General features: G+C 40.6%; 1 protein-coding gene and 1 long non-coding RNA gene across 2 annotated transcripts in view; one reads left to right on the top strand and one right to left on the bottom strand.

The window, feature by feature from the left end:
- LOC103478276 (uncharacterized) overlaps nucleotides 1-27,183 on the bottom strand; it is a 110,129-nt gene that overhangs the window by 1,310 nt on the left and 81,636 nt on the right. The window contains exon 5 of the mRNA XM_081597354.1: nucleotides 23,153-23,237. Within this exon, the coding sequence (XP_081453480.1) occupies nucleotides 23,153-23,237 (85 nt within the window). The remainder of the gene's footprint in view (nucleotides 1-23,152; nucleotides 23,238-27,183) is intronic.
- LOC145547626 (uncharacterized) lies at nucleotides 9,360-16,074 on the top strand. Its single transcript, XR_014083917.1, has 2 exons — nucleotides 9,360-9,510; nucleotides 12,936-16,074. It is a non-coding gene; the product is annotated as an uncharacterized LOC145547626 (long non-coding RNA).

Here is a 27,183-nt window from a genome sequence, read left to right on the forward strand (position 1 = left end):
CCACTAACACATCAGCTCAAATTAAAACCACAAACTTGCATATAGGTTTGTAATAGAAATACAAAAGGTATTACATTATAGAGCAGAAGTAAAAAGACATGTAGTTTTGACAGTTTTTTTCTCTAATAAAAAGCTCAAAAGTGTGGCGTCCATTTGCTTTCACCCCTCTGTACTCTGATACCCCTAAAAACAGATGGACCTAAACTAAACTGAGGTCATTTAGTTATCACTAGAGCTGTCCTCCAAAGATGGTCATGGTGAAATATAAATTAACACAACTCATTAAAATAGTATTTGCCATGCTCATCTTTCTGATTGGCTGATTGTCAAATCTATCAAGCTGCTTTCCTCCAAAAGTTAGCATAGCAAGTGCAAAACAAACACGTTTCTGTCAAGAAAAAGACTGAAGGATCCATCCAGCAGCCCTGCAAAAAATAAATAAATAAATAAAAACCCTAAAAACTCACAGCCAACTAAAATCAGAAGGAATGAAGCAGCATTTTTTGCTACCTGAATGTTATAAATATTGAATAGTGGATGAAAGTGAGAAAGAAAAACACAGTTTGGGCGGTCACGGAGCGGAAAAGTTTGTTAGTGTTTTAGGTCAAAGCGTATTCATAAGTTATTCATTGAGCCCACTCAATGGCGATACCTAAGAGGACTTTGGATCCAATATGACTGAACCTGAGCTACTTTGCAAAGAAGAATGTCGAAACTTTCAGCCTGTAGAGTCACGACCTGATAGAGACACTCGGCTAAAGACTGGGACCTGCAATTGGAGCAAAATGCGGTTCTGCACATTACTGACTCATTGGGCTGAATACAAATGAATGCCACAAAGTTCCAGATATTTATTTGTAAATTTTATTAAATAGTAAATTATTTCCCTCCACAGCATATTTAGTGGTTTATGCAGCACTTTAAAAAAGGAAACAGTCATTCCTGAAATGTCCACTTTTGACAGCCATCGGTCAATCTAGGGCAGCTCCCACAGCAGAGGACATCCAGTGCATGCCCATCCCTCTCTTCCAGCACCGAGACAATGTACACACTGTACTGACAAGATATGGTGTAGCACTACACGGGAAAATCTGCATGCTAATAGCGGTTGGGACACTGGTCTTTTGTCAGGGCTGCATAGTTATTGCAGAGAAACAAAGGCCCCAGTGTCACTAAAATAACTCCTATAAGTATGGATTTTCAGCCCGATGCACGGTGACACTTATCTGATTTGGGAGCAGAGAGCTCAGAGGCTGCTGTCCGCGAGCAGAGGAAGGATTTAGTTCTACAGTGCATGGGGTGTTACAATAGGATATTAGCTCATTTACATGGAATAACGTCTAAAACCGTGTGTCAAATGAAATGTAATCCCTGAGTCACATCTGAAGGCTGATTCAGATTATTAAGAAGGAGACTGGAATTTGGTGTTAGAGGAGAGAAGTCCGGAGGAGAGGCCGTTTTTCATCTCCATGCCTCATTTACAATGACGGCTTATAGAAGAAGTTCAAGGTGCTCTTTTAACGTGTCTGCTAGGAAAAAAAATGAGGAAGGATAAGCTAGTGGGGCTTTTTATCTGAGTAACGTTGCTTTTTAGCAAGTCACAAGGTCACAATGTTTATTGTTAAAGCCAAGCGTGTCTCACAAAGAGTTATCTACTTGATGTTAGCATGCAACTTCTTATTTTGAAGTAAGAAAGGAAGTAATTTTTGTGTTGGCTGGATGGAAACAGTTGCAAAAGTGTTGAAGATGCTTCCACCACTTATTAAAGTCTGTGAAAGATCATTTTGTATGCTCGATTTTTAATGAGACTGGACTGAATTTAATAATCTCTAGATGAAAAAGTAAAACCTTTAGGAAGGGTGAATTTTTTTTCGCAATATGCTGCCTGCCCTTAAAATAAAAATAGTTTAGGTTTGGCTAGTCAAGCTTAAACTAGAATAGCTTTTTTGTTTGTGAAACTTATTTTCTTGCTTTCCCACAAGTGTTTCTAAAATCTCAGTTTGTTTCTTTACCTAAACTCCTGTATCGTTTCATCTGATGAGCCGAATGCGTAGCTACGCCGCAAATTAAAACTGATCGATCATTTGGAATATTTTTCCACTATTGCACAAAATATCAGAGATCTTGAATAATCAACTTTTCATTTTAACTCTTGTCTACTCACTTCACATATATCTTCAACAAATAACACAAAGCTTCTTTTTTTTTTATAAGTCATGGGCATAAAGTAAAAACATAAGATGCAGTTGTCTTGCTTTGGTTGCAACTCTGTAGACTCACTCTGCACTTTTCATTTCATTTCCCAGTGATTTCCCAATGTACAAACAGGAAAAGAAACAAATATTAATTACCAATGTTCCAGCCATGAATGGTAAGCTAATTTAAATTGACTGGCTTCCTGGAACAGACTTTACTTTTAAACAAAGCTCGTAGCTTTTCAATAAGGCGAAAGTTAGAGTCATTCTAAAACCAGTTCTGATGTGAATTTAAGTTTGCTGCCCAAATGTCGAATCGAGGTGAAATAATGAAAATATCAAAGTATATCCAATATACCAACACCACAGATGATGAAACAGGCCCAAACTGTGATGCTGCCACCTCTGCTGACAGGTAGGTACAATGAACCAACAGCTGGTAATTGTGGGGATTAGAGACCTGCCTTGATATGTAGCTGCTAATGAATAGCTAAAACCTGCTAATACTCGAGAACTCGTCTAAAAATGCTTATAACTACCTATTTAAATCATTCAAACACCAAAAATACCCTTATGTGCATTAATTAGAAGAGTATAAACAATCTTAGCTCCACCACAGAGGCAAACGTTAAAATTTGTCCTTATCTCTGCTTTCAGGGGTACAGCTAATCAGCACCAAATAAAATGAGCGGTGCTCCTGTTTGGCAAATACCAGTCAGTTGAATTTTCTTCAGATCATTATAGATATGCACAAAAAAAATAAAAACTAAAGTTTGTGAATAATTTGGAGCAGGTTCCAGATAAAAATGTGCGAATCCTTGTGCGAAAACTTCACATCAACTTTTCATCAAAATTCTTCTCATCGCTTTGGACAAACTGCATTTTGTCTGACCAGAAAATTATATTTCTAAGCACCTAGCTTGAAATATAAGTCGAGCTTAATAATACTACTTTACACCTCCAAAGAAAATTGTGATCGATACCGTCGAGGAACTCGGGATAATTCTTCCCTTAAATGTTCTCCTCTAAAGAGTTGATGCTCTCAATGCCTGAGTCACTTGTGAATAATGACTCAAAAACACACACACACGCACACACAAAGAAAAAAACGAAACAAACAAAAAAACGCTCAACAAGCTGCTGATGTGTTTTCCCTTAACTCTCTCTCAGGAGTTTGTTAGCAGCCAGCATTACCTGCCAATCACTGGAGGGAAAGCTGGGCCGGTGATTTCAAAGAGGCTCATTAAACAGAACTGATTGGTTGCGGCGTTGAATGCATCAGTGACATTTACTCTGGGACGACGGCGGAATCAGCCAAACAGATCGCATCGATTGTTTAACGGGCGTTTAAATAGACCTTTCTGAAAACTTTAAAGAGTTCTTTGATGGTCCTTTTTCTGCTCATCGGGGACGAAGCGGAGGAACGTCGGAGAACGTCACAGCTCGTATCGGTGTCTGTCTGAACCACATAATGATTTTGTTCCGGATCTTTCTGAACAAAACCCTTATGAGCTCCAAAGGAAAAAAAAAAAACACTAACCCACAAAATTATTCAACTGAAATTATCCGCGTAGGCGAACAAAGAGGTTCTGTTACCAAGCTGTTCACACAGTCACTCTTATTCTAACCTGACTAGAGGAATAAATAAGAGAGCTCTTGTTTTTCTACCCTTCGGTGGTCTGCCCATGAGGCCTCTTAAATGTCCATCATCCATCATCTTGTTGCTCTCTTTCGTCAGCCCACTGGTGCTGCCATCCACCTCTGGAATACCAATAAAACACAAGCAAAAGACGGAGAAACGTCCCGTCGAGGAATCAGTCTGTAATGGTTCGGCCTGGCGCTGAGCAGGTGAGAACAGGTTGTGTTTGGCCTCACAAAAGGTCACGTTCGTAAGGAGCGCTCGCATCCGAACAAGTTACCTTTACACGTGTCGGGGAGTGACGTAATGGTTGATCCCTGCCTCGGTAATGGCTGAGCGAATTAGATTGCCATTTTAGGTAACAAAATATTTAACGAAACCACAAGATTACCGTCTGCTGAGCACTGATGGAGGACAGCAGATTAAAAAGTGAAAAATAGCTGTTATTAAGGCCCTTAGATTGATTGTTTTGCTGAGTGTCTCCCAAGACTCCTGGCATTATTTTCCAAATTCTGTCATGTGAATCCTTCAACAGCTTGAAAACATTATGCTCAGTGGTTACCCAGAGGATTTAGCCTGGCGAGTGGGGTGGACAAAGACAAATGCTTAAACGAGTCAGATTTTCCCCCGTTGCTTTCAATTTAATAATCAATTGACTGCGGCAATTGATCGCCGCAGTCAATGTAACAATGTAATGCAAACAAAATATGTTTAATAGCTGGTGAAGAACTATTTGAACATTTCTACATTATTCAACAGAACACTACTAATGAAAAAATAACTTGAAAATGTTCTTTACCATGTATGCATTTCCTTACCAAGGTCAGTCCTATAAGGGTAGTAATTTCCCCCTGACAGCCAAGATAGGGGTAAACCTTTTATTCAGCGGTGACTGGAGTTCTGCGGGGCATCAGGTGAAGGGCCTGAGGCTCTCGGGCTATTTGGCATACCAGTTCCTTCATTATTTGTTCCAGGAGTGAGAGAGTTACACCTGCTGCTACTCACAGGAGAGTAAAGGCCGAATCTAGTCGTGTGGAGTCACAAAGACTCAGGCGCTGCATCACTGCCTGAAGTTAACATGTAGGGGTGAGGACAGCTTTACTGGCATGCGCAATCCTCACGGCCCACTCAACACGTCAACTATAAACCTCGTCTAGCTTAAGACGGAGCTAAAAGTAGACAAACAGCTCATGACGTGATCTGGCATTATTAAATAGAATTAATGACTAACTGTGAACAAGTACAATTACTATGCTGTGATCTTCCTTGGTGGGCAGGCGGTCTCAGTTTTGGGTAAATGCGCCAAATTTGGCAAACTTGTGGCAAACTGCAAACTGGACTTCTACAGCTTTCTTTCAAAACTATTCCACTAAATGCTAAACTAGAAGAGTCCTTGACTAGTAGCTCCTCCAGGATTTCTCTCTGTGTCTTTGGTTAGTGCTCTCTTTCTCTTGCCTCTCAGTTTAGGTGCATGGCCTTGTCTCAGTTCCCATATTCAGGTGATGAACAATATTTTTTCATGATACTCACTGAGCTCTAATAAATTTCATATAGAAATATGTTTGCAAAGTACAGAACTGCGTTCTTTGGAGGGTACCTGTCACTGTAGCTCCTTTACTTTACTTTTTAATTCAGCTCTGTAGCTGGGAGGCTATAGTAATAGGCGATCGAAAGCTCAGAGACTGGAGACGCAGCTCAGGGTCAAAGGGTCGTTGGACCCTTTCAGCAGCTGACAGTGAGAAACGTGGGCAGCAGAAAGGAATAATCTCCATTATTCTACCCAATTTCCCCATCTTCTAGAGTGTCCTCCTTACTTACACAATGTCGACATAAAGACATAAAGCATTAATCATGTTAACTGATTTAAACCTCAGTTATGCATTAAGTAAAAAGACAATGCTCATAGTGTGATAATGCTAAATGGCTTTAGCTGGTTGGCTTCAAGGGAGTAGCGATGTGACAGATGTATAAAACCTCCTAACTGAATTTATCCATGCGTAAAAGACAAACGTCTCTATGACAACTTGTCCACAGAAATGAAATTAATGTATGTCATCATATACTTTATTCCACTCAATGATCGTTGAAGAACAAGATGTTCAAGGAAGTAAAATCTTACAGGACTTTCTACAATATGCTCCAATGATCGCATTTAAGTCGTTTGGCAGCGCTGGCCTGCAGATGTGGACTTTCTTTCTCTCACCATACAAACTTTAAATACAGCAATTAGAACAGGGGTGGACAATCCGGGTCCTCGAGGGCCGGTGTCCTGCAACTCTTAGATGTCTCCCTGGTCCAACACACTTGAATCCAATAACTGAATCCCCTCCTCAGTGCAGTCATGTTCTCCTGAGTCCTGCTAACGTCCTCATTATTTGACTCAGGTGTGTTGAAATTGAGACACATCTAAAAGTTGCAGGAGTCCGGCCCTCGAGGTCCAGAGTTGCCCACCCCTGAATTAGAATGACAAAGACTGACGGCGAAGAGAAAACCGCATGCTGTACGTCCCTTCAGGATGAGCAGGGTCATTGGTTAGAGTTGATATGAAGTTTGAGGCTCAACTTCCTGCAGAAAGAACTACATTGAAATGGTTTATGTATTAAAATTGCCCAGTCTAAATTCAAAAGAAAATCTGAAAAATAAATGTCAACACAGACGGGAACTGATTCAGCTCACAGTCTTTTTGCAGGATTAAGGCGATTTATGGTCATCCATGTGTGTTTTTTTTTTAAAGGAAAGACGGGGCAATGGGAGAAGAAGTCGGCCTGCTGAGAAAGCAATGAAGTGAAAACATATGGTGTATCTGACTGGCTAATAGCAGCATTTAAAAGGATTAACAAATCTCAAAAGTCATTTCTGATGAGGGAGTTAAGAAGGTCAGATATCCCATCTCAACATCCAGCATTCCCTTGGTTAACAAAACGTAGGGGGGGAAATTTATGACAATCTTTATGAGTAGTTCTCACATCATGCCACACATATTTTTGGAAACTCAAAGCTCATGATTTATGAATAATCACATTGTAAAACAGGCTACTGATTCAGAGAGGCTGAACTATTTAATAGGCTGAGGCCCCGTTTTCCATAATTATATAATTGAATTTGAGGATACGTCACATAAAATCTCAAGACAAGTCAGTAAAGGTTAGCTTAGGCTGGCGACTTCAGACAGACAACTTCCAAACGAATAGAGTGTTCATGATAGGAATCCGACTTGAACTGTTATTAGTTTCTTTCGTTCGTATTAGTTTGAGTTGTGTTTGTACTAAATATGACTGAAGGGAATGGTTTTGAATTGTAGGTCAGTGGATATCCAAAGACTACAGTAGTTTATACTCTGTTCAAATTGGTTTTTGCTTGTGCAAATCCTGTATATCTTCAATAATGACAACCAATGACTTGGTTGGTGTCAATTCCACATATTTTGTCTCTCAAGCGGCACCCATACTTTAAATGAAAGTCCACTCTTTTGGTCATTGTATTCAAGACTCCGTCTGTAGACGTTAATACAATTAGTCGCAGACATCTTTCATCCACGATTGAGGTCTTCCCCTCGACATAGCAGCAGCTGTCTTGATCAAACCGAGAATCAGAATCAGTCAGCTGCTAACAGAACTTAAAAAAAACAAAAAAAAACTGACATACTTCATTAATCGTTACTCACAGACACAGTAATTTGGTGCCACTCATCGTTGCGTCCTGCAGTTAAACGTTGCAGACCCTTCGAGGGGACCGTCCTCCGGTTCTGTTTTTAACCCCAGTTTCTACTCATGACAGAAGGAAACAGAAACGGAAATGGAACCTGTAAGCAAAACCTAGGGCCAATTATTCGGCACATCTCCACGTAGCGCAGCTGAGACGAGCAGGAATCCCCGTGAGGGTTTGCCCACTGCACTTTGTAGGTTTCTGTATAAAAAAATCTGATTTATTCATGGAGCTTCTCAAGGACTGTTTTCTCACTGGGTGAGCAGGGGATTTGGCCCACAGACGAGGCAGGAAGGTCAGAATTTTATGACGAAACCCTGGAAAAAAATATGTAAAAGCATATATAACCCTTGGAGCTTTTTCACATTGTGTCATGTGACAGCCACAAATTTGAATGTACTGGTATTTCAGGAGAAGGAGAAGTGCACAGTGCACTTCACTGTGAGGAAACCATCCCCATGGCAACGCATTGATGTGGCTGAACTTGAAGACTAGACAGCCAGACTATCTCCTTCAAGTGTTTCTTTGCAAGAGAAAAAAAAATCCTTTTATGATGAAAAGTTTAAAAAGTCTTGAAACTAGCCAGCGCCCACTTATCAAACTACCAACTTCCTGGCTTGGCTGCTGTTTGTTCTACAGCAGATGCAGCAGGTTGCACATCTTAACTAAAATGTTTCACTTTTCACTTCTTGTGCTCATTTTGTGACATTTTAGTCTTCTTCACATTGCCAGACAGGTTCTATTAAAGCTGCAGTATGTAACTTTTATTAAAAAAAAATAACATTTTGTACCAATTTGTTAAAATGATCATGTTGTGACAGTTTAATATGACAAATAATCGATGAAAAAAAAAAATCAAGCTCCTCTGCCTTCTTTGAGTGCTGACTGCAGAAATATATTGCTCTGTCAGAAACAACCAATCAGAACAAGGGGGAGGGTCTTAGTGCTGTCAATCACCCTTGTGCTCACACCTTACCTCTTGCTCCATTACGTAGCCTGCCACGAATGCTAAGGCTAGTTAGCATAGCCACAGATGACGGCACGTAAACAGTTTTCCTGTGACCAAAAGTTGTTTTTCTGCCATTAGCAAATTTAGTAGCGTGTACCCGAGGATGACTGACAGCACTAAGCCCCTCCTACTGGTAGTAGTGCTAGGTGAAGAGAGATTTTTCATATTATACTATCACAACATGGGTTTTTTTCTAATAAATATTAGAAAAAAAACATTATTTTGTAAAAGTTACATTCTGCAGCTTTAAAGGAATTGCTTGAATTTAGTAACTAACCTTGTGTGGCTTGTTAAACTGAACAAAAACACATTTCATTCCCGATTTAAAATTGAAAATAATTATATTGTCACCGTCTGCCATTCAGAGGATAAATAAAATTTGATTTTATTTCAATTTTATAGAAAGCATTGCGAGATATTTCAGGAGACACACACCAGCTGACCGTCCTCTTGACGAACCCATCATTATGTCTAGCGTTCGCTGACAAGAACTGGCGCATGCTAGCACAAGCAGCCCGTTTGAACTGCTCAGAGTAGAAACAAAGGAGAAAAATCCGCATGCAGAAGGAAGGTGGTATGCAGAAAGTGGGCCTCAAGCTGCTCATTTTTCCTCCTCTCCCTGGATGCAGAGCCAAGCATCTGGAACAACAACAAGGACTGTGAGGAGACAGAGGCACGGGAAGCAGTCCTCTGAAAAAACCCTCCATCGCTATGTGGCCCGATATCAAGCCTCCCACCTGAGGGCAAGCATCCCCCTGCCTCTGCATTCATGGCCAATCTGAAGCAACCCACAAGCTCCGGGGTGGTAAAAAAGACGCTCTCTGTCTCTGACACCCCGACTGGCATTCAGGATGTTTGTCCCCCAGAGATTTTACAAGAAGAGATAAGGACGACAGCAGAAGCCGTGTGCAGCCGCCCAGAGAATGATCACGACCTGTGAACTGTGAACTTTACTTCATGAGGTGAGACTGAACGCTGAGAAGTTATAAAGCAGCTCTTCTCCAGGTCGTGTGTTTTTGGAGCGTGTTGCAGGCAGCTGTATCATTAAAGTGACGGTAGCTTCCCGGAACACAATGAAATCCCAAGCCAGGCATTTCGCAGAGCCAATGAAAGGGATTTGTTGTCCCTACAGACGGCAGTGAATTCTTGACCGAAGATTTTTTTTTTTACTCCCCCCTCTGTGGGAACTATAATCAAGATTGTAAAAGACGGCTTACTTGGGTCTAACTTATGATTCGATAACCGAGTTTCCATTTTTTATGTCAGAGTGCTGCATCACTCTGACGGACTTTTTATTATCTTTGACTTTTCTGTGAGAATAATTTTCAAAAGACTCAGACAAACAAAGCTGAGATGGGCAGGCATCAAGTAAAAAGACAGAGGAAAAGCTTTCCTTCAGTAATTTCTGTGATGCGAGCAGCAATGCTTCTGTCCGTTTGAGCAATTATCTAATCAGACAATCACACCGACGCTGCGCCGCGCACCAAATCACCCACATTCAGACAAAACAATCAATGTAAGCGTCAGCGTAACAATTCACAGCTTCTAACCTACAGAATGTTTTTCAATCTATAAGCAGTTCTCTACCGAGGGGGAAGAACGCACAAAGTTTGTAATTGCAGAGCGATTTTAGAGTAGCTGTGAGGTAAAGGGCTTGAACCTGTCAGAGCTGGAGATCAGGAATCAGCAGAAAAACTTAGTGTAAGTTAATGCATCTGCACGGACAGTCCTGCAATCTGCTTAAAAACTCTGACCTCTGTTAAGGAACTAGATACACAATATAACAATTTCTATTTTATCTATTTAACTTGGAGTTTTATACAAATTTAAAAAAAAAATGTTTGACCAAAAAGACAAATCAGAAGGTCAGACTGAAAAAAGAACCAAAGAAAGAAGAATTTTGAAAGTGGGCAGAAAGAGTCTGATTGGTGGATCTCCAGGTTTGAGTTCAGATTGAACAATTTCATGTGTTTTGAAAAATATTAAAGGGGGAAATGTTTCTCACTCTGTTGCATCATCGTATTTTTCAAAGTAACAACGTGTAACCCAATGCTGTAGGTTGAAACTGGAGGCAGTGTCCATGTAGAGCCTGCAGGTTTTCTACTGGTCCTCCTCTATCAACGAAGCTACGCTCACACAGCGGTCAAATGCCAACCAAAGTCACTTTTTTTTGCGCAGATGTGACCTTTATCTGATTCTTTCACCGCAGTCTGAACGGCCCAATTCCCATTTTTTCACCGCCCAAAAAAAGAAAAAAACATCCAATCTGTACCTCTTCCGTAACGTCACCTTCCTAAAATAATAGCCTGTTTTTTTTAGCAAAAAAGAAGTGGTGAGTTAGCTATAAAAAAATTACTCCAGGCCATTATTTTAGGAATGTGAATATGTGAAACTAATTCAAATGCATATCTGATTGATTTCAAAGCGTCTGAAGTTGTGTTGGATTTTATTCAGTTTTTAAAGTCATTGATGCTTTGGGGACATAAAACATTCACAGAAGTCTCAATGCGGTTGTGTTTAATTAGCAGCATGAAAGACAAAAACAAAAATAAAAATAATGGAACTGATCATCAAAACCTGTGGTTTCAGCTCTAGTTCCCATCTATCTTTGAACTGAGCTTTACTGTGGATCTGATCAAAATAAAACTTTCATGTCAGACTGGAAATCAAAAGACATATATTTATGTCTATAGCAAACTGAATGTTTAGTCAGAAAATTTTTCCATGACTGGACGTGTTGGTGAAGCATGAAAAGTTGACTGGCAGTTGGCACGGCAACAGGACAGCAGGACGTTGCCAGTCCATGTCAGGGCTGTAATGCTCGGAGAGTTTTTGTTTTTTTTCCCCACCCAGGGAGACGTGAGCGGTCTAAACACATTCAAACACACATTTCAACATGACTAATGTCCAGGAGCGCAGCGGCTGTTGGACGGTTGCGTCAAAGGCTTCGACCGAGTGATGAAACTCTGACGTTTCCTGACTGAGACGCGGCGCAAAGAACGGGTCATTCTGATACTCGCTCCCTTACTGCGCCTGCTAAATCGAGCAATGTCAGAACGTTGGGGAAACTAGAAATTGCAACACTGTCGTAGTGTGGTACCGCAATTTCCTGTGATTTTCATGATCACCGTTCTCCTTGATGCACCACGTCTAGGTCAGTAAAATAGTAAATCATGTCTGGGCTAGTAAGACGGTGACAGTCCAATCAACTGGAAAATTAATTTCCTGACAGAAATATAATGTCTGCGAACAATCGCTACCACGAAGCTGTTCATCAATGTGCGATTGGATATTTTGTGCTTGTGTTGCGACAAAAACAAATGAAACCGTATCCTTTAATTGGCTGAAGAGACCCCTGATGGTGAAAGTCAAGGTTGTTGCCGTCTCGAGTCTGACCTGTGTGATCTGAGATGTAATTGGTGAAACACATAATTTGACTATTTCTTTATATAGAAGATTGAAAGAAAAAGCCATGGGGGGAGCTCTGGGTATAACAGTATCAGCCCAGCATGTTGCCCTTTTCCCTCTATTTTGCTAAACTCACCACCAGCACTTTCCAACTCAGCAGCACAATCTACTTATGTACATTTATGCTTTTGCTTGGCATAAGTATACATAAATATGAGAAGTTCTCTTTCCCTAAATGTACATCTTCTTTAAATGTAGGCAAACCTCCATCTGCGCACAGCGAAACGCCTTTTGTTTGAGAGAACTGTTTTCAGAGCCAGAATGATTAGAGAACGATTAACTCAGGTTGGCAAGCATTTATCTGCCGCTAATAGCTTTGTATCGAAAAATACAGCAATCGTCCGGGGCGTAATTAACAGATAATACAACGTAACTCAGACAGATATTTCTATTAAAGGCTGATGTAAAGGGTTTCAGAATGAGCTCCGGGGTTCGGCCCAGGCGTCTTCTTTGGAAACCGGTCTGCCGTGACCAGCAGCACGAAAAGTAAGAGCCGAATGAACCGCAGCTCCTCCGCTGGCGTCGTCGCAAAGGTTCGAGTCAAAGCAACTGAGATCGCATGAGATCGAATTAAACTCACCACACAAAACCTGTGAAGGCCTAGTGGATAGACATTAAACTCAAGGCTCGTGTTGAATTAGTCGAAAGAGAAAAGGCTTTTTAGCGTTTCTCACGTTAAATAAAAATACACAGACTGCTCCTTTAAACGGATGGAGATTCAACTGGAAAAAAGGAGGAAAAAAAAGTCCAGCTGCAAGTGATTTGACTCATTTAACCCCTTGATGCTGCGATTAACGAAGGGAGATCAAACAAAGTGGAAAACTCAACTTATTTAGTTGAGTTTCAGTAGTCAAATTATTTAGTAGTCAAATTATTTAAAGCCCTAATAATGAAAACATGATCTGGATGTGTGTTTCAGACAAACAGAAAACTTTCATGGCTACATGAAATAAGCTGCATTTCACAGGTAAGATGTCTTACCAAATAAAATCCATCCATCTGTTACCAGGTTCTGAAGGAGGAGTGTGTAAAAGTTAGTGGAGAGAAGCAGGACTGCATTTTGCATTGCTTTTTTTTAAATGTTTTTTTTTTATTTTTATTAAATCATAAGCTGGGAACATCTGTGGTTGTGCACATGCAGAGAACTACTAAAGTATCATCTGTATCTTGCTGCGCACGTGGATTTTATGTGACAAATGAAACTCAAAGAACAAATGATGCGAGGATTTTGAAAAGGAAATACAAGTAAAAACATACAAAATGTGGCATTTAGCAGAATCACCTCTTTTTTTTAATGAAATTGCTGCTTCACATCTCATTGTTACAAGCTTTGCACATTTGGAGACTGAAATATTAGCATTTTTTAAATGAGCAAAATAAACTCTACCTTAGAGTCGGACTGAGTGGAGATTGTGAACATTTTGTTTCCAAAGTGTTTAGTTGAGTTTTTTGCCTGTGTGTATGAGAGACGAAACAAATTAGAGCGTGTTGATTTTGCACAGATTCTTCCATTCTTCTGTTTTCCGATCAGAAGAGAAGCTCTCCAGGACATCTTGCCCAACATATGGGTGGTATCAGCTCTGCACAGGCTCTCTTGGTTACTCACTGTCCCCTCCCCTCGGACTCTCGCTGCAACAGACCCAGCTGCCAACTCACACACCACGATTGTCCTGCCAGATGGTCAAGACCGGATGACGTGCTCTCCTGAGCTCAGGGTCACACACTGAAGCACCCCTCTCTCTTCCACCGGGGCGCTCAAACACGAAGAAAAACCCGATACGTACGAACGCCCGGCGGTACGGCTGTCGCACTTGTCAGTTTGTTCATTCGTCTCTGAGAAGAGAACCTAAAGTCTGGAAGAAAAACCGAAAGACAAGCGATGATCACAGACAGAGGGAAAGCAAGATGAGAGAGGGGGCAGAAAAATAAAAAAAAACAAAAACCCCAGAGGATCTGAACAATGGTGTTAAAGCAAAGAACACTGCTCCAGTGATGGATGCTTCCCTTCAACAATCAGAGCTTTTGAATTGGGGGGCGGCGGCGGCGGAGGGGAGACGCTTGTTGTTGGCAGTGCCAGGGGCCGGTACCGGCTCGAGTCGGTCTCCGCCACGGAGACAAATAACTGAGCCACTGCACTTCTGTATGAATGATTAAACTCATACAGTTCCCCCCCCCTCCAAATCCTGGGCTCCGCGCACAGTTCCTGGGGTTCAATCCCATTCACAAAAATACATTTGGATGAAAATAAAGTTGCCCGCGACTGGAATTGTCCTGGTCAATGCGAGAGCCGACCGGGTCAGTGGTCGGCCGAGTCGTAAAGTAGAGAAATCCGATCCATTTCCTGACTGCTAACACGTTGCTTTGCTCTTTGGTGGAAAAGTTGTCACAGAAAGACTATCAGGCTGCAACTAATGATTATTTTAGTTATCAATTAATCTATTGATTACTATGACAATTAATTAGATAAAAAAAGTGTAGTCACATCCTGCTGGTTTTTCTTTTAAGCCCTTTTTATGCAATATTAAAAATCAAACTCTTTTTGTCGACTTTTTTTGGATTAACTAATTAGTAATTAGATAGCAGGGGGCACCTAAAAAATAGGTTTGTTTTATTTTTTGTCTTACAGCATTTGAAGTGGATGAAGCTAAAATTATCCCACTTGAGGAGGTTTGGGTAGAACATATCCACAAACAGTTTATTTTAATATGTTAAATGCAAAATGTACACATTTTTTTGTACAGTTTTGGCTTAATTACGGCTCTGAGTTTATTGTTCTTTCAGCAAACAACCTTTTCTAAGTCTGTATTCCCAGACTTAGAAAAGTCTGGGAATACAGACTTTTCTGATTCGTCACGATTGATCGTTCAGGTTGTTGAAACATCTCTAATGCTAACATCTCAAATGCTAACATCTCTAATGCTAACATCTCAAATGCTGTGATTACAAGAGGAAATCTGTACACATTTTGTCCTCATTTCTGAAATGTAAGCGATATCATGCAGATGTGTGTATCGCTGTGTAATGTCGCTAGTACTGATACTACTATATATATGTCCTAAAATCGAGAACATTTTACTGTAATAACGGATTTCTAGAAATTACAGAGAGAGCTGTGTCGCTAAAGACAAAATATGTTCCACTGTATTTTCCAATGTATTATATTCTACTGCGTATTCCTGCATGATGCAGAATGCTGAGTGGAAGAACAAAGTGACACCGCTTCAGAAAAAGAGAAAAGTAAGATATTTGACTTTTTTTTTTTATATGAAGTTACTGTATTGTTGTGCTGATGAGGCCAAAACTAACCAAACAAAAGAATAAACAACAACACCTCCTTTTTAAGACTATTTTTAACCACATTGTTAAATAAATAAAAAACAAAACGAGGAGGACAAAGAGAGTCAGAATGATGGCTGAAGAGCACAGCAGCAGCCGCGCAGGCTTCAAATCGGTGAAAGAAAATCCGTCTCACAGAATTCAGCTCCAACTCCATATGCTCCATATGCTGGGGGGAAATTACATTTCCAAAGAATAGGTTTTCAATCTGCTCTCATTATGGCTTGATCTCTTTCACAGACTCCTCTACAGTGCAACTAACGAGCAAACATGGAAGTGGGTGAGCGCAGGAGGAGCCCCCGCCCCGCTCCCCGCTCCCCATCGGCCCGTGAGGAGAAGCCCTCCGACTGAACCGACCAGGCTGGGAGCGGATTGATGCGATGTGCTGCAGCTTGTTCAAACCCTAATATTTCAAGAGTAGCCAGTAGCGCCCAAATGCAATTATGGTGGGGAAACACATTGAGCTTAAAATAAGTGATTACGGGCTCAGGCCAGTTTCCACTCGTTTCACTGATAGGAGCTAAAGTTGGTCTGGACTGAGCTCAGCTGAGGTTTGGGGGGGGGAAAGAGAGGATGATCTTATTAAGTTATGTTTGTGGCCACATCAGCAACTGGCTGGCCGTCATCGGCTGCTCTGATGTCACTGAATCTAAGCTTGGGAAAAAAAAAAGGAAGAGAGTTACCTTCGTCATTTGTGCCTGACTAAAAGTATGCCAGTGGTATATGGGGGCGGGGGGTAATAATGTTGAATCTATGGTGCATAGTTTTAATCTCAGGTTAAATAATTTTAAAGAGGTAGTATTATGTGTTTTCCAGCCACATACTGGCACCTTATAGCACAATCAAATAACTATGTTACCTTCAGTTGTTATAAAATTCTGTATATGTAATTTAATATCTTGAAATTGGGCCTCTGTCTTTTTAAGAACTCATTCTGAAACTCCGGCTTTGGGAAGTCATCTCAACATCGCGCCGCTATTAACCCTTTAACAACGTTTCTGCCAGTGTTGCATTGTGAAGTAGCTCGTATAATGAGCTCAGGTGATGCCTGGCAGTTCCACTAGGTGTTTGCTAATTGATGCTGGCTAGTCTGAAGGAGCTGGGCAGCGGTTCTCCACTTCAGACTTAGCAGCTTGACCAAAACGAATCAATGAATATAAGCTGCATGTTTCTATACATCTCAATATATTTAACTATGCAACAAATGCTTTAGGGAAACTAAGGCAGGATTAAGATAGTGAAGTCTTAATGTAGCCTGAGTAAAGATCAGTTTTCATAGCAGCTTATCTTAGGTTTCACTAAACTCCTTCTCACTTTTTAAATCAAAGTGTGTATTTTTTTTTTACAAGCATTATAAACATCCAATTTACAGTAAATATAACCAGTGAAGACCGCAGAAGGAAACACCAAAAACCAAGAACAATATAGTTAGAGGCTGGATAAAAAGGTGATTTAGGCTATTCCCTGCCTTAGTTTGTGAGCCTGTGTCAAAGATGTGCATCTGTTCTGTGTCTCCTCATCGACTTACAGTACAATAAATCCATCTCTACAGTGTCAAGTCATCTTTACTTCATAAAAAAAGCAGTTTGATGCTTTTAGCTTTTCACAGTCTAAGGTCCATATCAGCACAGAAGATTCATTCTGAAATATCGGTGCTGTGTTGCAGCATCATTTCCTCCCGATTTCCAAAACATCACAAAGATGTGCATGTGAATATCCAATCTTTAGTTTAGCGTAGCTCAAAGAAAATCACAGACTCAGTCTTCCACTCGATACATGTTTTTTAACAGTTTGCTTGAGAGAGCAACTTTAAATGGATGGCAGGTAAGATGAAGCCGATCCAGTAATGGGTTTAAAACATGTACAATTTGAGAAAAACACTGTGGTTTGAAGCAAGAAAATGGGTTTTAGAAACAGTGTTCAGGCCTCGGAGATGAGAACAGTGAAACTTCTTGAATATATATCATTTCTTGGTGAACATGTTTATATTCGTGTATTTCCTTTTGGATAGGAGATATTGTTGATTTTTTTTCTCTCCCCCTTTTGTACGCAAGGGTATTAAAAGAAACTGAAGACAAAAATGAAATTAACTGCAAAGTAACTACTCTTTGGAGTTAATTAGGGAAACTATCTTCTTTTTTCCTGAAGATAAAGGCTTCAGGAAAAAAAAGCAATCATGTTGCACACAATACTCAACAGCTGAAAGTTCTTTACCAAATACAAATCTTGTAAGTGGCAGAGAAAATGTGATATTTAAAAGGTTTGGATTTCTCAAAATCCTTACAAGCGTTAAGGATTTATAGCAACCCTTTCAATCTTAAACACTTTTTTTTTTTGGTCATAAACACAATTGTGAATGTACTTTATTGGATTGGACATACAAATGCAATGTAGAAGGAAAACAATACACAGTTCTCAACATTTTCTTAACAAATAAATATCTAACAGAGTTTTATACACCAATTAAAATGGAGCATGGATCACTGCAGACCAATCAAGCAAAGCCCTTGACAAGGCAGGAAAGGAGAGTGCTATTAAAATAAGCCAAGCAGACATACACGGGTGAAAAGTCTGGGACAAGAAACCATTTGGTGGTGTGCCAACGGGGCTAAAATGGCAGAAGAAAAAGTCTTTGTAGAACAAACGACAACGGAAAGTCATGTTTGACAAACGCAAACCGAATGTTGGAAGCCCTCTGTCGGATGAAACAAACAGTTCTGCCTGCATGTAAAACAGAAAACTAATACTGCAACACCTGGCCGTTCTGAGGATGAAGAAATACACAAAAAAGTGCGCCTACGCAATGTTAAAAAAATCTGGTGATGGCGATAAAATTGATAAATGTTGCAATGACCATATCAGGTGGAACACATGCCTTTTTTATTTCCTTTTTATTCTAACCTGTTATTACCTATGAGATGCATTTTTTAGTATTTTTGGTAATTTCACTTGTGTCCAGTCAGAGCATCTGGTGTGTTGAGACTGTCCAACTAGCTAAATACTGCAAAAGCATGAACAGTACAACTCGATCATACTTAAAATAAACTTATTGTATTCCCAACAGTCTTTTGCAATATAGATATTATACACACTGATACTGCATTCGACATATATTGTGCAGCTCCATAAAAAAAACATAGAAATATCTCAGCAGTGTTATGTTAGAAAAGAAATACCGCAACCAGGTTAGCAGTATTGGTGGTATTGTGAAAATCTTAAAATAAGCAGATTTCTTGCTTACACTCTATATCGGTGTGTATGACTCAATCTTGGACATGAACAGGCTGCATATGTCCATGCCTGCCAACACTTCACACCATCCTCCACAGAGATATGCCCAGGAAATGTGATCTAAACGTAAAATGATCTTTGTGGCAATGCGACGCTTGGCGAGACAACCGAACCAAAGTCTGCTCCACTGTTTTCTGTCCATCTGAGGTTTGCTTCTCCATCTGTGATCGGTCTCTTCCCACTGCAGCTGGCGATAATGGCAGAGCAGACCGAGCCAGGACCAGAAAAGGCAGAGGTCTGGGTTTGTGTCGCTGGGCCCGTTGCGGCCCGCGCAAGGTAATGAATTCATAATAGGCTTTTAACAGTCGCCCAGCAGAAGGAGGCGTTTGCCCTTCACTGAAAGAGCACAGCAAACAGGGAGTAGTGCGCCGTGGAGAAATCCAGAAATGCTGGATGTGCCGAGATGAGTTACGATTCCTTCTGATGACAAGCAAAGACACTCCAATAAAGGCAGCTAACCCAGTGGTTATAAAGAACTGGAAATGGACTGGTGGTAATAGCTCCCTGTGAATCGAGTTGACCTAATGAAACAAAACTATTAACAGATCCTAATAAATGATATGTAAGAACAAACAGAAGAATCGCAATGAGGCTAACGTTGTGACTTCGGCTTCACTTTGCCCTCAGCATTGACTGGTGCTGGCTTTGTTAAAAGAACCGTCAAACATTTAGCATAAACTCTGATTAAGGTCAGTCAAGAGTGCATCCAACCAGTCAATTATTTATACATGACAACAATTCTGTAATACTAACAAAAAAAAGTTGGTTTTTGAATGGATGGAACAAAAAATAACTGGAGATTACAGCTAGTAAACCGAACTGAGCTAATCATGCTAATCAGTGAGAAAACATGGGATTCTAAATCATATTGTCATTTTAGGAGAATAAACTATGCTTACCAGAGTAAATGGTGAAAAACACTGAAAAACACTGTGTGAGTGATCTCTCACACAGTGTGACATTATCTCTGCTCCTGATATATTGATTACCCCTGAGAGAGGTAAGAAATCTGCCAGAGACACTCGATGTATGCATCTTTTGCAAACGGCGCTCAATAAACATGGAGCCTATTTTGAACATCTGCCAATGACAAGCTGCTTTTCAACTCCAGCTCAGAAAAATCAGTTTAAGTAACAAACAGGTTTGTCTTTAAGGGGCAGGTAAAGCTTGGTAAAAGTCACTTTTTAAAAGCCGAATGTTGAGGAGCTTCACCTGGGTCACCTTTGTTTGCCAACTTTAAAGATACCACCTAATTAAACTCCATCCTACTTTGTTCAGGTTTTTATCCCAAGCTGCTGGAGGCACAGCTGTGGAAAAACCCCCCAAAAAAACAAAGAAACCTGGATAAAATAAATCAGAACGTTTCGATTACGTTCACGCCGATGTATCCGGGAGCCACGTTAGTTCATGCCTTCCCCCGGACGATGCTTTTTTTACGCCTAACGGCTCCATTTTGAACGATGACCCGCGTCTGTTTGAGTCTCTTCCTCACTGATCAAACCAAACGGATGACTGCAGAGGGGCACATGGGGGCATTAATTACTGCAGGAGGAAGGGACAGAGCAGATCAATCAGACAGAAGCACTGCATTGCAGAACCTCTCTGCTAATAATGACTGAGCACAACAAGACAGCGTGGTGACAAGTCATTATTTTGAACAGAGCCATGTTTGCTTATTCCGACGCCGCTGTGATTTAGCGTGCAAAGCCCACAACACATAAACACAATCCAATTAGCCAGATTAATTGCCGCTGCATATTGGTTATTAATCTAAAAGGGAGCGCAGTTAATGCCTTTAACAGTGTAAATAATCTGTTATTGTATTTACCGCGTAACAGCTTAACCCATAGAAGATTTAGGGCCCTAAATCTCAAAAGTCGAGAGGGAAATTAGTGTAAAGTCTCTAATAGTGTTGCGTTGGAACATAACCGTACCGCTCGTGATTTGCTGTCCTTACCATTTACCTCGAGCGAGGTCAGTGGAGTCACCAGGAAGTTCAGGAGCTGTCAGCTGTGCTTTAGTTTGAAGTGTTTCTCACACACCGTCAGGCGCTCCGTTGCTGATGTCTCTCCTTCTTGGAGCTGCGTAATCAGCGCAGCGACTAGCCAAAACCCCTCTGCTAACAGGTCGACGGTTAATCAAGTGCATTTGATGAACACTTGACTTTTTATCAGAGCGGAAAGTCGTGACAATATTCATCTGAGGCAGACGGTGGATGTGAGAACGAGCCTCTAATTCCCAGGCTCTTGACCTTTGCAGGTAATTCATGTCTCGAAGGTTTTCTTTCTTTTTCCCAGGTGAACTTGCTTAGATAATACAATCGCAACGTAACGTCGCAAATTCATAAATTCTGTTCGGTTCCCGGCTCGTGCATGTGAACTAAAAATAAAAAAAAAAATAAAAGGAGGGAAAAAAGTAATTTCCTTCACCCTTGGTGGTGTTTGAAAACAGAGTCTCGACTCAAGACTCCATCATCAGAGTTAACAAGCTCTAACAGGAAGCCTCAGATGATGTCATCATTAGGAGAGAGGTAAAAAAAAAAAGTGCCACGTAATTTTTTTAATTATATTTTCTGTATGAATTACATAATAGGATTTAGCTTAAAAAAAGTACAGATAAAAAGATTTCAACAAATTTGTACTAGTAATTTTTACCCAATTTTAGACATTTATGCAAAACATAAAACTATTTGGCTTCTAAAATGCATCAGCTAGGAGTCAAACTGCAGACGTCTTCTTTCTGCTTCACCAAACTCTGCCCTCATCTGCTGAGCTGCAGTATTACAAAGGCCCTTTTTAACCTCTGTCCACTATCATGCATCATCTTTCTGTGGTTCGAGCAGGAAACCTGTTTAAACTGGCTAAAGTCTGCTCACCAAACACCCAGACGATTTTTGTTTTCTCATCTCAGGAAAGACCAGGCTTGAAAAAAACTGACTGAGCTTCATTCCCCACTGAAATAAAGTAGCTCTTCACTCCATGTGGACTAATGTCACAGTGTCTGATTAGCAGTCTCTGAGTCAGTGTGTGGAAACAGAAACCGTCACAACTGCCTAAGTGACAAAAAAAAAACAGATGGTGAGTGAAGGTACCGCTAAAAGATGCTGTGTCAGGGTGAATTTACAGCTTTCTCTATCTTAGCAACAGGCTTCAGTCCTTCATCTTTTCTAGAAATGCAGAGTAATCAGCTGCCAAACGATTTTTTAAAGCCTGATTGGCCCTGACAGTGTGCCCCGTTCAAATAGGGCTGAATATCAGGAAATGATGTCATTCTAATGACATTAGTGACAACTCCAATAATGATTGGAGCACCAACCAAGTTTCTGTCATTTCTCTAAGACATTAAACAACATCCCAGTAACTCATCTCTGGCTTCACCACCAAAGCCAGTACAAAAAAGGTGAAGGAAAAAAAAAAAGCATTATATGCTTGCATTAAGGTCAGTCAAGAGTACATCTAACCAATCAACCGTTTATACATGACACTTGACATATGGTGATGTGATGTGTTTAAGAATAAATTCAGAGGAAGCAAAAATAAGTACAACGCTGTCAAAAAGAAAACTATTTTCTAAAAAAAATCTACTAAACACATGGTGATTAATAAAGAGTGAAAGAGAGCGACACTTCAGCAGCTAGATGATAAATGTTAACAGCAACAGTTCACTTAAATGTGATAGAAAGATATTATATGAATGTAAACTTGAAGAAAAGTAAATAAATCCTTGTAAGCTAACAAGTGTCCAAGCTAGCAACCTAGTCGGACGTACGCCGGTGCTTTTAGCTAACGGTTAGCCATTTAAGATCATTGGAGACTGTTGTGTAGTTTGACGCTGTTCCATCCACCACATGCTTGTCCCAACATGCTGGTGGGGGTATGACATCACTGTACAACAGGTAAGGGAACTTTTACTACAAAAAATATTTCACAGAAACTAACAAGTACTAACAAGTACTTTGAAAGGAAGGCTTGAATGTATGACAGCACCGTTTATTTTTGGGTGGGTTTCCCTCTTTTGCCTGTTGCGGAACATGATTGATAGGGAAATGTTGCCAACCTTTGGGGAAAAGTTACGAACCGATATTCTCAAGGATTTAGACGGGGAGTCCATGACTCGAGTAACGCTAGCCATAGTAACTGTGCTAATTGCTTGTATAAGATGTGAGTTTAAAATGTCAACTTGTTTTAAATAGAAATTCCTTATCGACAACAACTGCTCTTTCACACATGCAAATGAACCTTCCTGTGCTCCTAGTACAACTAATAACTGCCTCTCCTGGCAGGAAGCCCAGAAGACGATATTTTGAGTTACGTTTCCTTATCTTACATTGTGACTGTTTGATCGAAATCGCAATGAGCCAAATTGATAAAAGCATGTCAAAGCTATCCTTCTAAAAAAGTACATTTAAAATCAAGCACAAAACTCCAATTCATGCCACTGAGGCAGATTATTACTTTTTAAAAATCTGCATGTAAATTCCTACCGATGGCGTGTTTTTAACATCCTTACCAAAAACTTCATCCGGTGATTCAGGCTCGGCTGCTTCCTTTGGTGTTTCTGCTGCTGCTGTCGCTTTGGGTTCAGGTGATGAAGCCTTTAATAGGAACACAAAAACAGATTGGAGAGGTGAGCTGAGATGCCATGGCAACAGAGCAAAGACGGAGAGCAACAGACAGTGAGAGAAGGAGAGGAGAAATCACAGAGATACGTACAGTACAGCTACACCGATCTGGGCTTTTTAAACCTCATTAGCTCACAATTATGCCAGCATCCGTTCATTTAACACTCAGGAGGTTGCGCGTTACTCCTAATCAATCTTGAGATCAGGTGATTTTGATTGCAGCAACAGTTTTATTACATTTTCGCTCGGGATGGTCGGAGATTTCTGCTGCCTGGCCTTTTCCTATGAATGCCGTTTCATTTTTGTACAGTTTCAAAGCCTTAAAAGCAACAATATGGCTTTGATATGATACCTGCATAAACAATATATACCATAAACATAATATATATACTATGCTATAAACATAGTGAAGCAATTACAGGCTAACTTCCTGTACAATGCTAACATACTTTTAGATTTAGGATTGAAATAGCACAAATTGGATATTTATACCTGCTGTAAACTCATCACCAAGTAAAAAAAAAAAGAAAAAAAAGCACAATATTGATTGAATGTTTTTACCAAAAAGTAACAAATACACCTCCCACAGAAGATTTGAAAAGCTTTTAAGAGAACCTCTAATATAGCAAAGTAGGTATTTTTCAATATTTGTGTTCTGTTTTATGAAGATCAACATGTATAAAAGTCCTCCTTAATGCTTTGATCAGTTAAAAAAAGAAGAAAAAAGAAAGAAGCATGTAAAATAAAATGTAAAAATAAATAGAAATAGCTTTTGTTGTATTCCTAGGAAGTATGAGGGATAATCACTTTTTCGTAACAGCTATATTTTTTAGAACCACCTAATAATTTAATAAATACTTATTCATTAAAGGGTGGATTTTTATCCATTTATGATTATGAAATACATAATCATAATGTATTTCATAATACACTGACCTACACTTGTCCTGTGTAGGTCAAGTTAATAGGTTTCTATGCTACTCAGAAGTATGGAAATAATGTGAGGACTTTAATCACATTTTGTAGGTACATCAAACATCAATAAAGATTATTTAATTATGAATTACTTAGAATCAGTTTGTTGGAACTGCAGACTACGTCCAGTACATGATTGGCGATTGGTAGAAAGAGGCAGGAGATTCAAACTTTCCCAACAACAGTGGAAAACCTGATTTTTTTTTCCTTATAGCAGTGGTCCCCAACCTTTTTCTTATCGCAGACCGGTCAAGACTTCCAAAATTATATTGCGGCCCGGGGTGGAGGGAGGGGGTATGTTGGTGTTCTTGCTAAAGCCTGTATATGCCCGATTTGGGTTGTCTTGGCCCTTTTATGACAGCCTGTGGGGTTTTCCCTGACTGGGAACTACAATACAACCTGTTGAATGTGACAGGTAGCCAATCAGAAAGCGCGGAGGCGTAAGAACAGAGGGGAATCCCAAACAGCTGACATATGAGCAACGGAGATGATACCTGGAAATGTTTATTATTATATGTAAAGGTCATTATTATATATTATTATGTTTATTCAGTTAAAAATGTTAACTATGAAAAAACATATTCACCTCCAAATCATAGTGCAGCAAATAGAGCGGCTGCTCCCGTCGTCTTTTATCCACCTCCTTTGCTTTTTGTTACGTCTTTTAGTCAAATGACTCCACAAACTATCACAATTGCTTCTACATCATCATCATCCGTGTTTGGTTATTCTAAATTCCCGTTATGTTGGGGGTTTTACTGGATTATCCTCTGGAATCAGGATGTTTGTGACTGGAATCGGTTCGTGTTGCTCCTGCCTTGGACACACGAACCGATCGAACCTGTTGGACTTTTATCAACTTTGTGGTCACAGAGGTTTGGAGAATCGGCCAGCAATTCTTAAATCTTTCTGTCTAAACCAGACTTAAGACTCACAAGCTCTACTCATCTCCTCTCGACCACTGCCCAAACGCTCGCTGACTCTGGTCGCTATGGTAACGTTTACATACTCCTTCAAAATAAGATACAGATGTGCCACAAAAATGAACATTTTACTTTCGTGAAAATTTTAACTCACAATAATGACTAACGGGAGCCCTGAGCTTGTTTCTCTGCAACGGAGTGATGAGAGACAATAACACACGAGGTGTGCTGCTTGAGCACAGCCTGCTTGGTCTCTACGTGGCGAAGCAGTTTGAAGCTTCATTGCCTCATTAGCAGCCGGTCGCTGCATGTTACGCAGAGCGGCTTGTAATGTGGGACTCACCTACCGGTCCGGGATAAATCCATTCTCCTGTCTCTTCTCTGGGCCTTTTCCCCTTCGCAAAGAAACTTTCCAAAGGTATCTGATCTGTTTCTTACTTTTTCTTACTCATTTTGTTGCTTGTGGGCTCAATGTAGACGTGCAAGTAACCGAGAGAATCCGGTTAAAGGATTTTTCAAAATAAAAGACCCTCCAGACTTAAATGATAAATAAAACGGAAATATTTAATTACTTCTTGCGCATCCCGGTACCAATTGGTCCACGGACCGGGGGTTGGGGACCACTGCTTTATAGCATCTCATTAAAGCAGGGGTGTCCAAAGGTGGTCCTCGGGGGCCGGCATCCTGCATGTTTTTGTTCGCTCCCTAGTGGTAGTAATAATCTCATCAGCAGTCAGTGTTCTCCTTAGGCCTTCTAATGAGCCATCATTTGATGCAGGTGTGTAAAATTAAGGAAAGAACTAAAACATGCAGGATGCCGGCCCTCGAGGACCGACTTTGGACACTCCTGCATTAAAGCCACTTTAACCCAGAGCAACTGAATGTCAGGAAAGTTAGCAGTTTAAAACCTCGGTATATGTATGTAGGTGTTATCGGTAACACTGGGAAGAACAGTACAATGTAAAAAAGAACAATCAAAATCCTGCTGTAAGATTTGAGGACTGGCAGATATTACTAATGGCAGTTTTTCATTGTTATAGCAGCATAAATAATTCGCATAATGATCCCCCCCGCCCCTCCCACTCATCACAACAATAAACACCACAACTCCCCTAAACCCCCTGGAAAGGCAGATCCTGTGGCTAAGCAGTATTAAGAGTGATCATCTAGTTTCATATCGCGGCTCATAGTTGAACAGTAAAATCCCACAAATCTCTTAATCCTTGCATAAAATTGAATTTGTTTCCTCCGGATCCATCTGTTGGAAATTACAATCGAAGATAAAGCCGACGGACTTCGACGCTTCGGCCGTTCCTGGTGTTCCTGGTGGACTCCTGCAGGGAATGAAGTGGTGGGGGCGGGTGAGGGGGGGGGGGAGTAACTAGTGTCAAGAGGAACAAAAATAAAACCTAAAAAATTAAAAGAAACTAAGCTTCACACACATTGTGTCACTTTTTCCTCTGCGAGGTGGCAGTTTTGACTGCGTCGTGACAGCAAACAGGAAGCACAGGAAGCATGTGTTCTCTGCTCCAGGAAAAGCCTGACATGTCCGTCTCAACTGGAGTTTGAATTGGCTTTAAATAACCATAATCATAACCTAACCAGCAGGCCAGGCGAATCATTATGCCCACCTGAGCTGGAGCTAAGAGAATGAGTGAAAACAAAAGTAATTAGCCACTGGAACAAAACCACTCCATGTCCTGAAAAGACAACCAGGTTGTTTGTCCTCCAAGCAAAGAACGCATTTTTGTTCTCCTCTCAGTCATTCCAATCTCTTAAGTTTTGTAATTTTTTTTTTTTCCCCCCTTTTCCTGAACCCCTCACCCCCTGCGGAGAGACAGAAGACAAAAGAGGACCGACGTCATCGTTTGCAGCTCCGGTTTCAACTCCTGAGTGGGCTCAGCCAAAAACGGAGTACAAAAGCTGCCGGTACGTGGCTCCGTTCAGCGCCGAACAGGTGCGGCGAAGCGCGGCGGTGACGCAGTCTCCTCGTCTGAGGGGAGACGGAGGTCTGATGAGCG

This window comes from Poecilia reticulata, chromosome 16 (genome assembly GCF_904066995.2).
Source record: "Poecilia reticulata chromosome 16, P_reticulata-male-v2, whole genome shotgun sequence".
In the NCBI taxonomy this organism is placed as follows: Eukaryota; Metazoa; Chordata; class Actinopteri; order Cyprinodontiformes; family Poeciliidae; genus Poecilia; species Poecilia reticulata.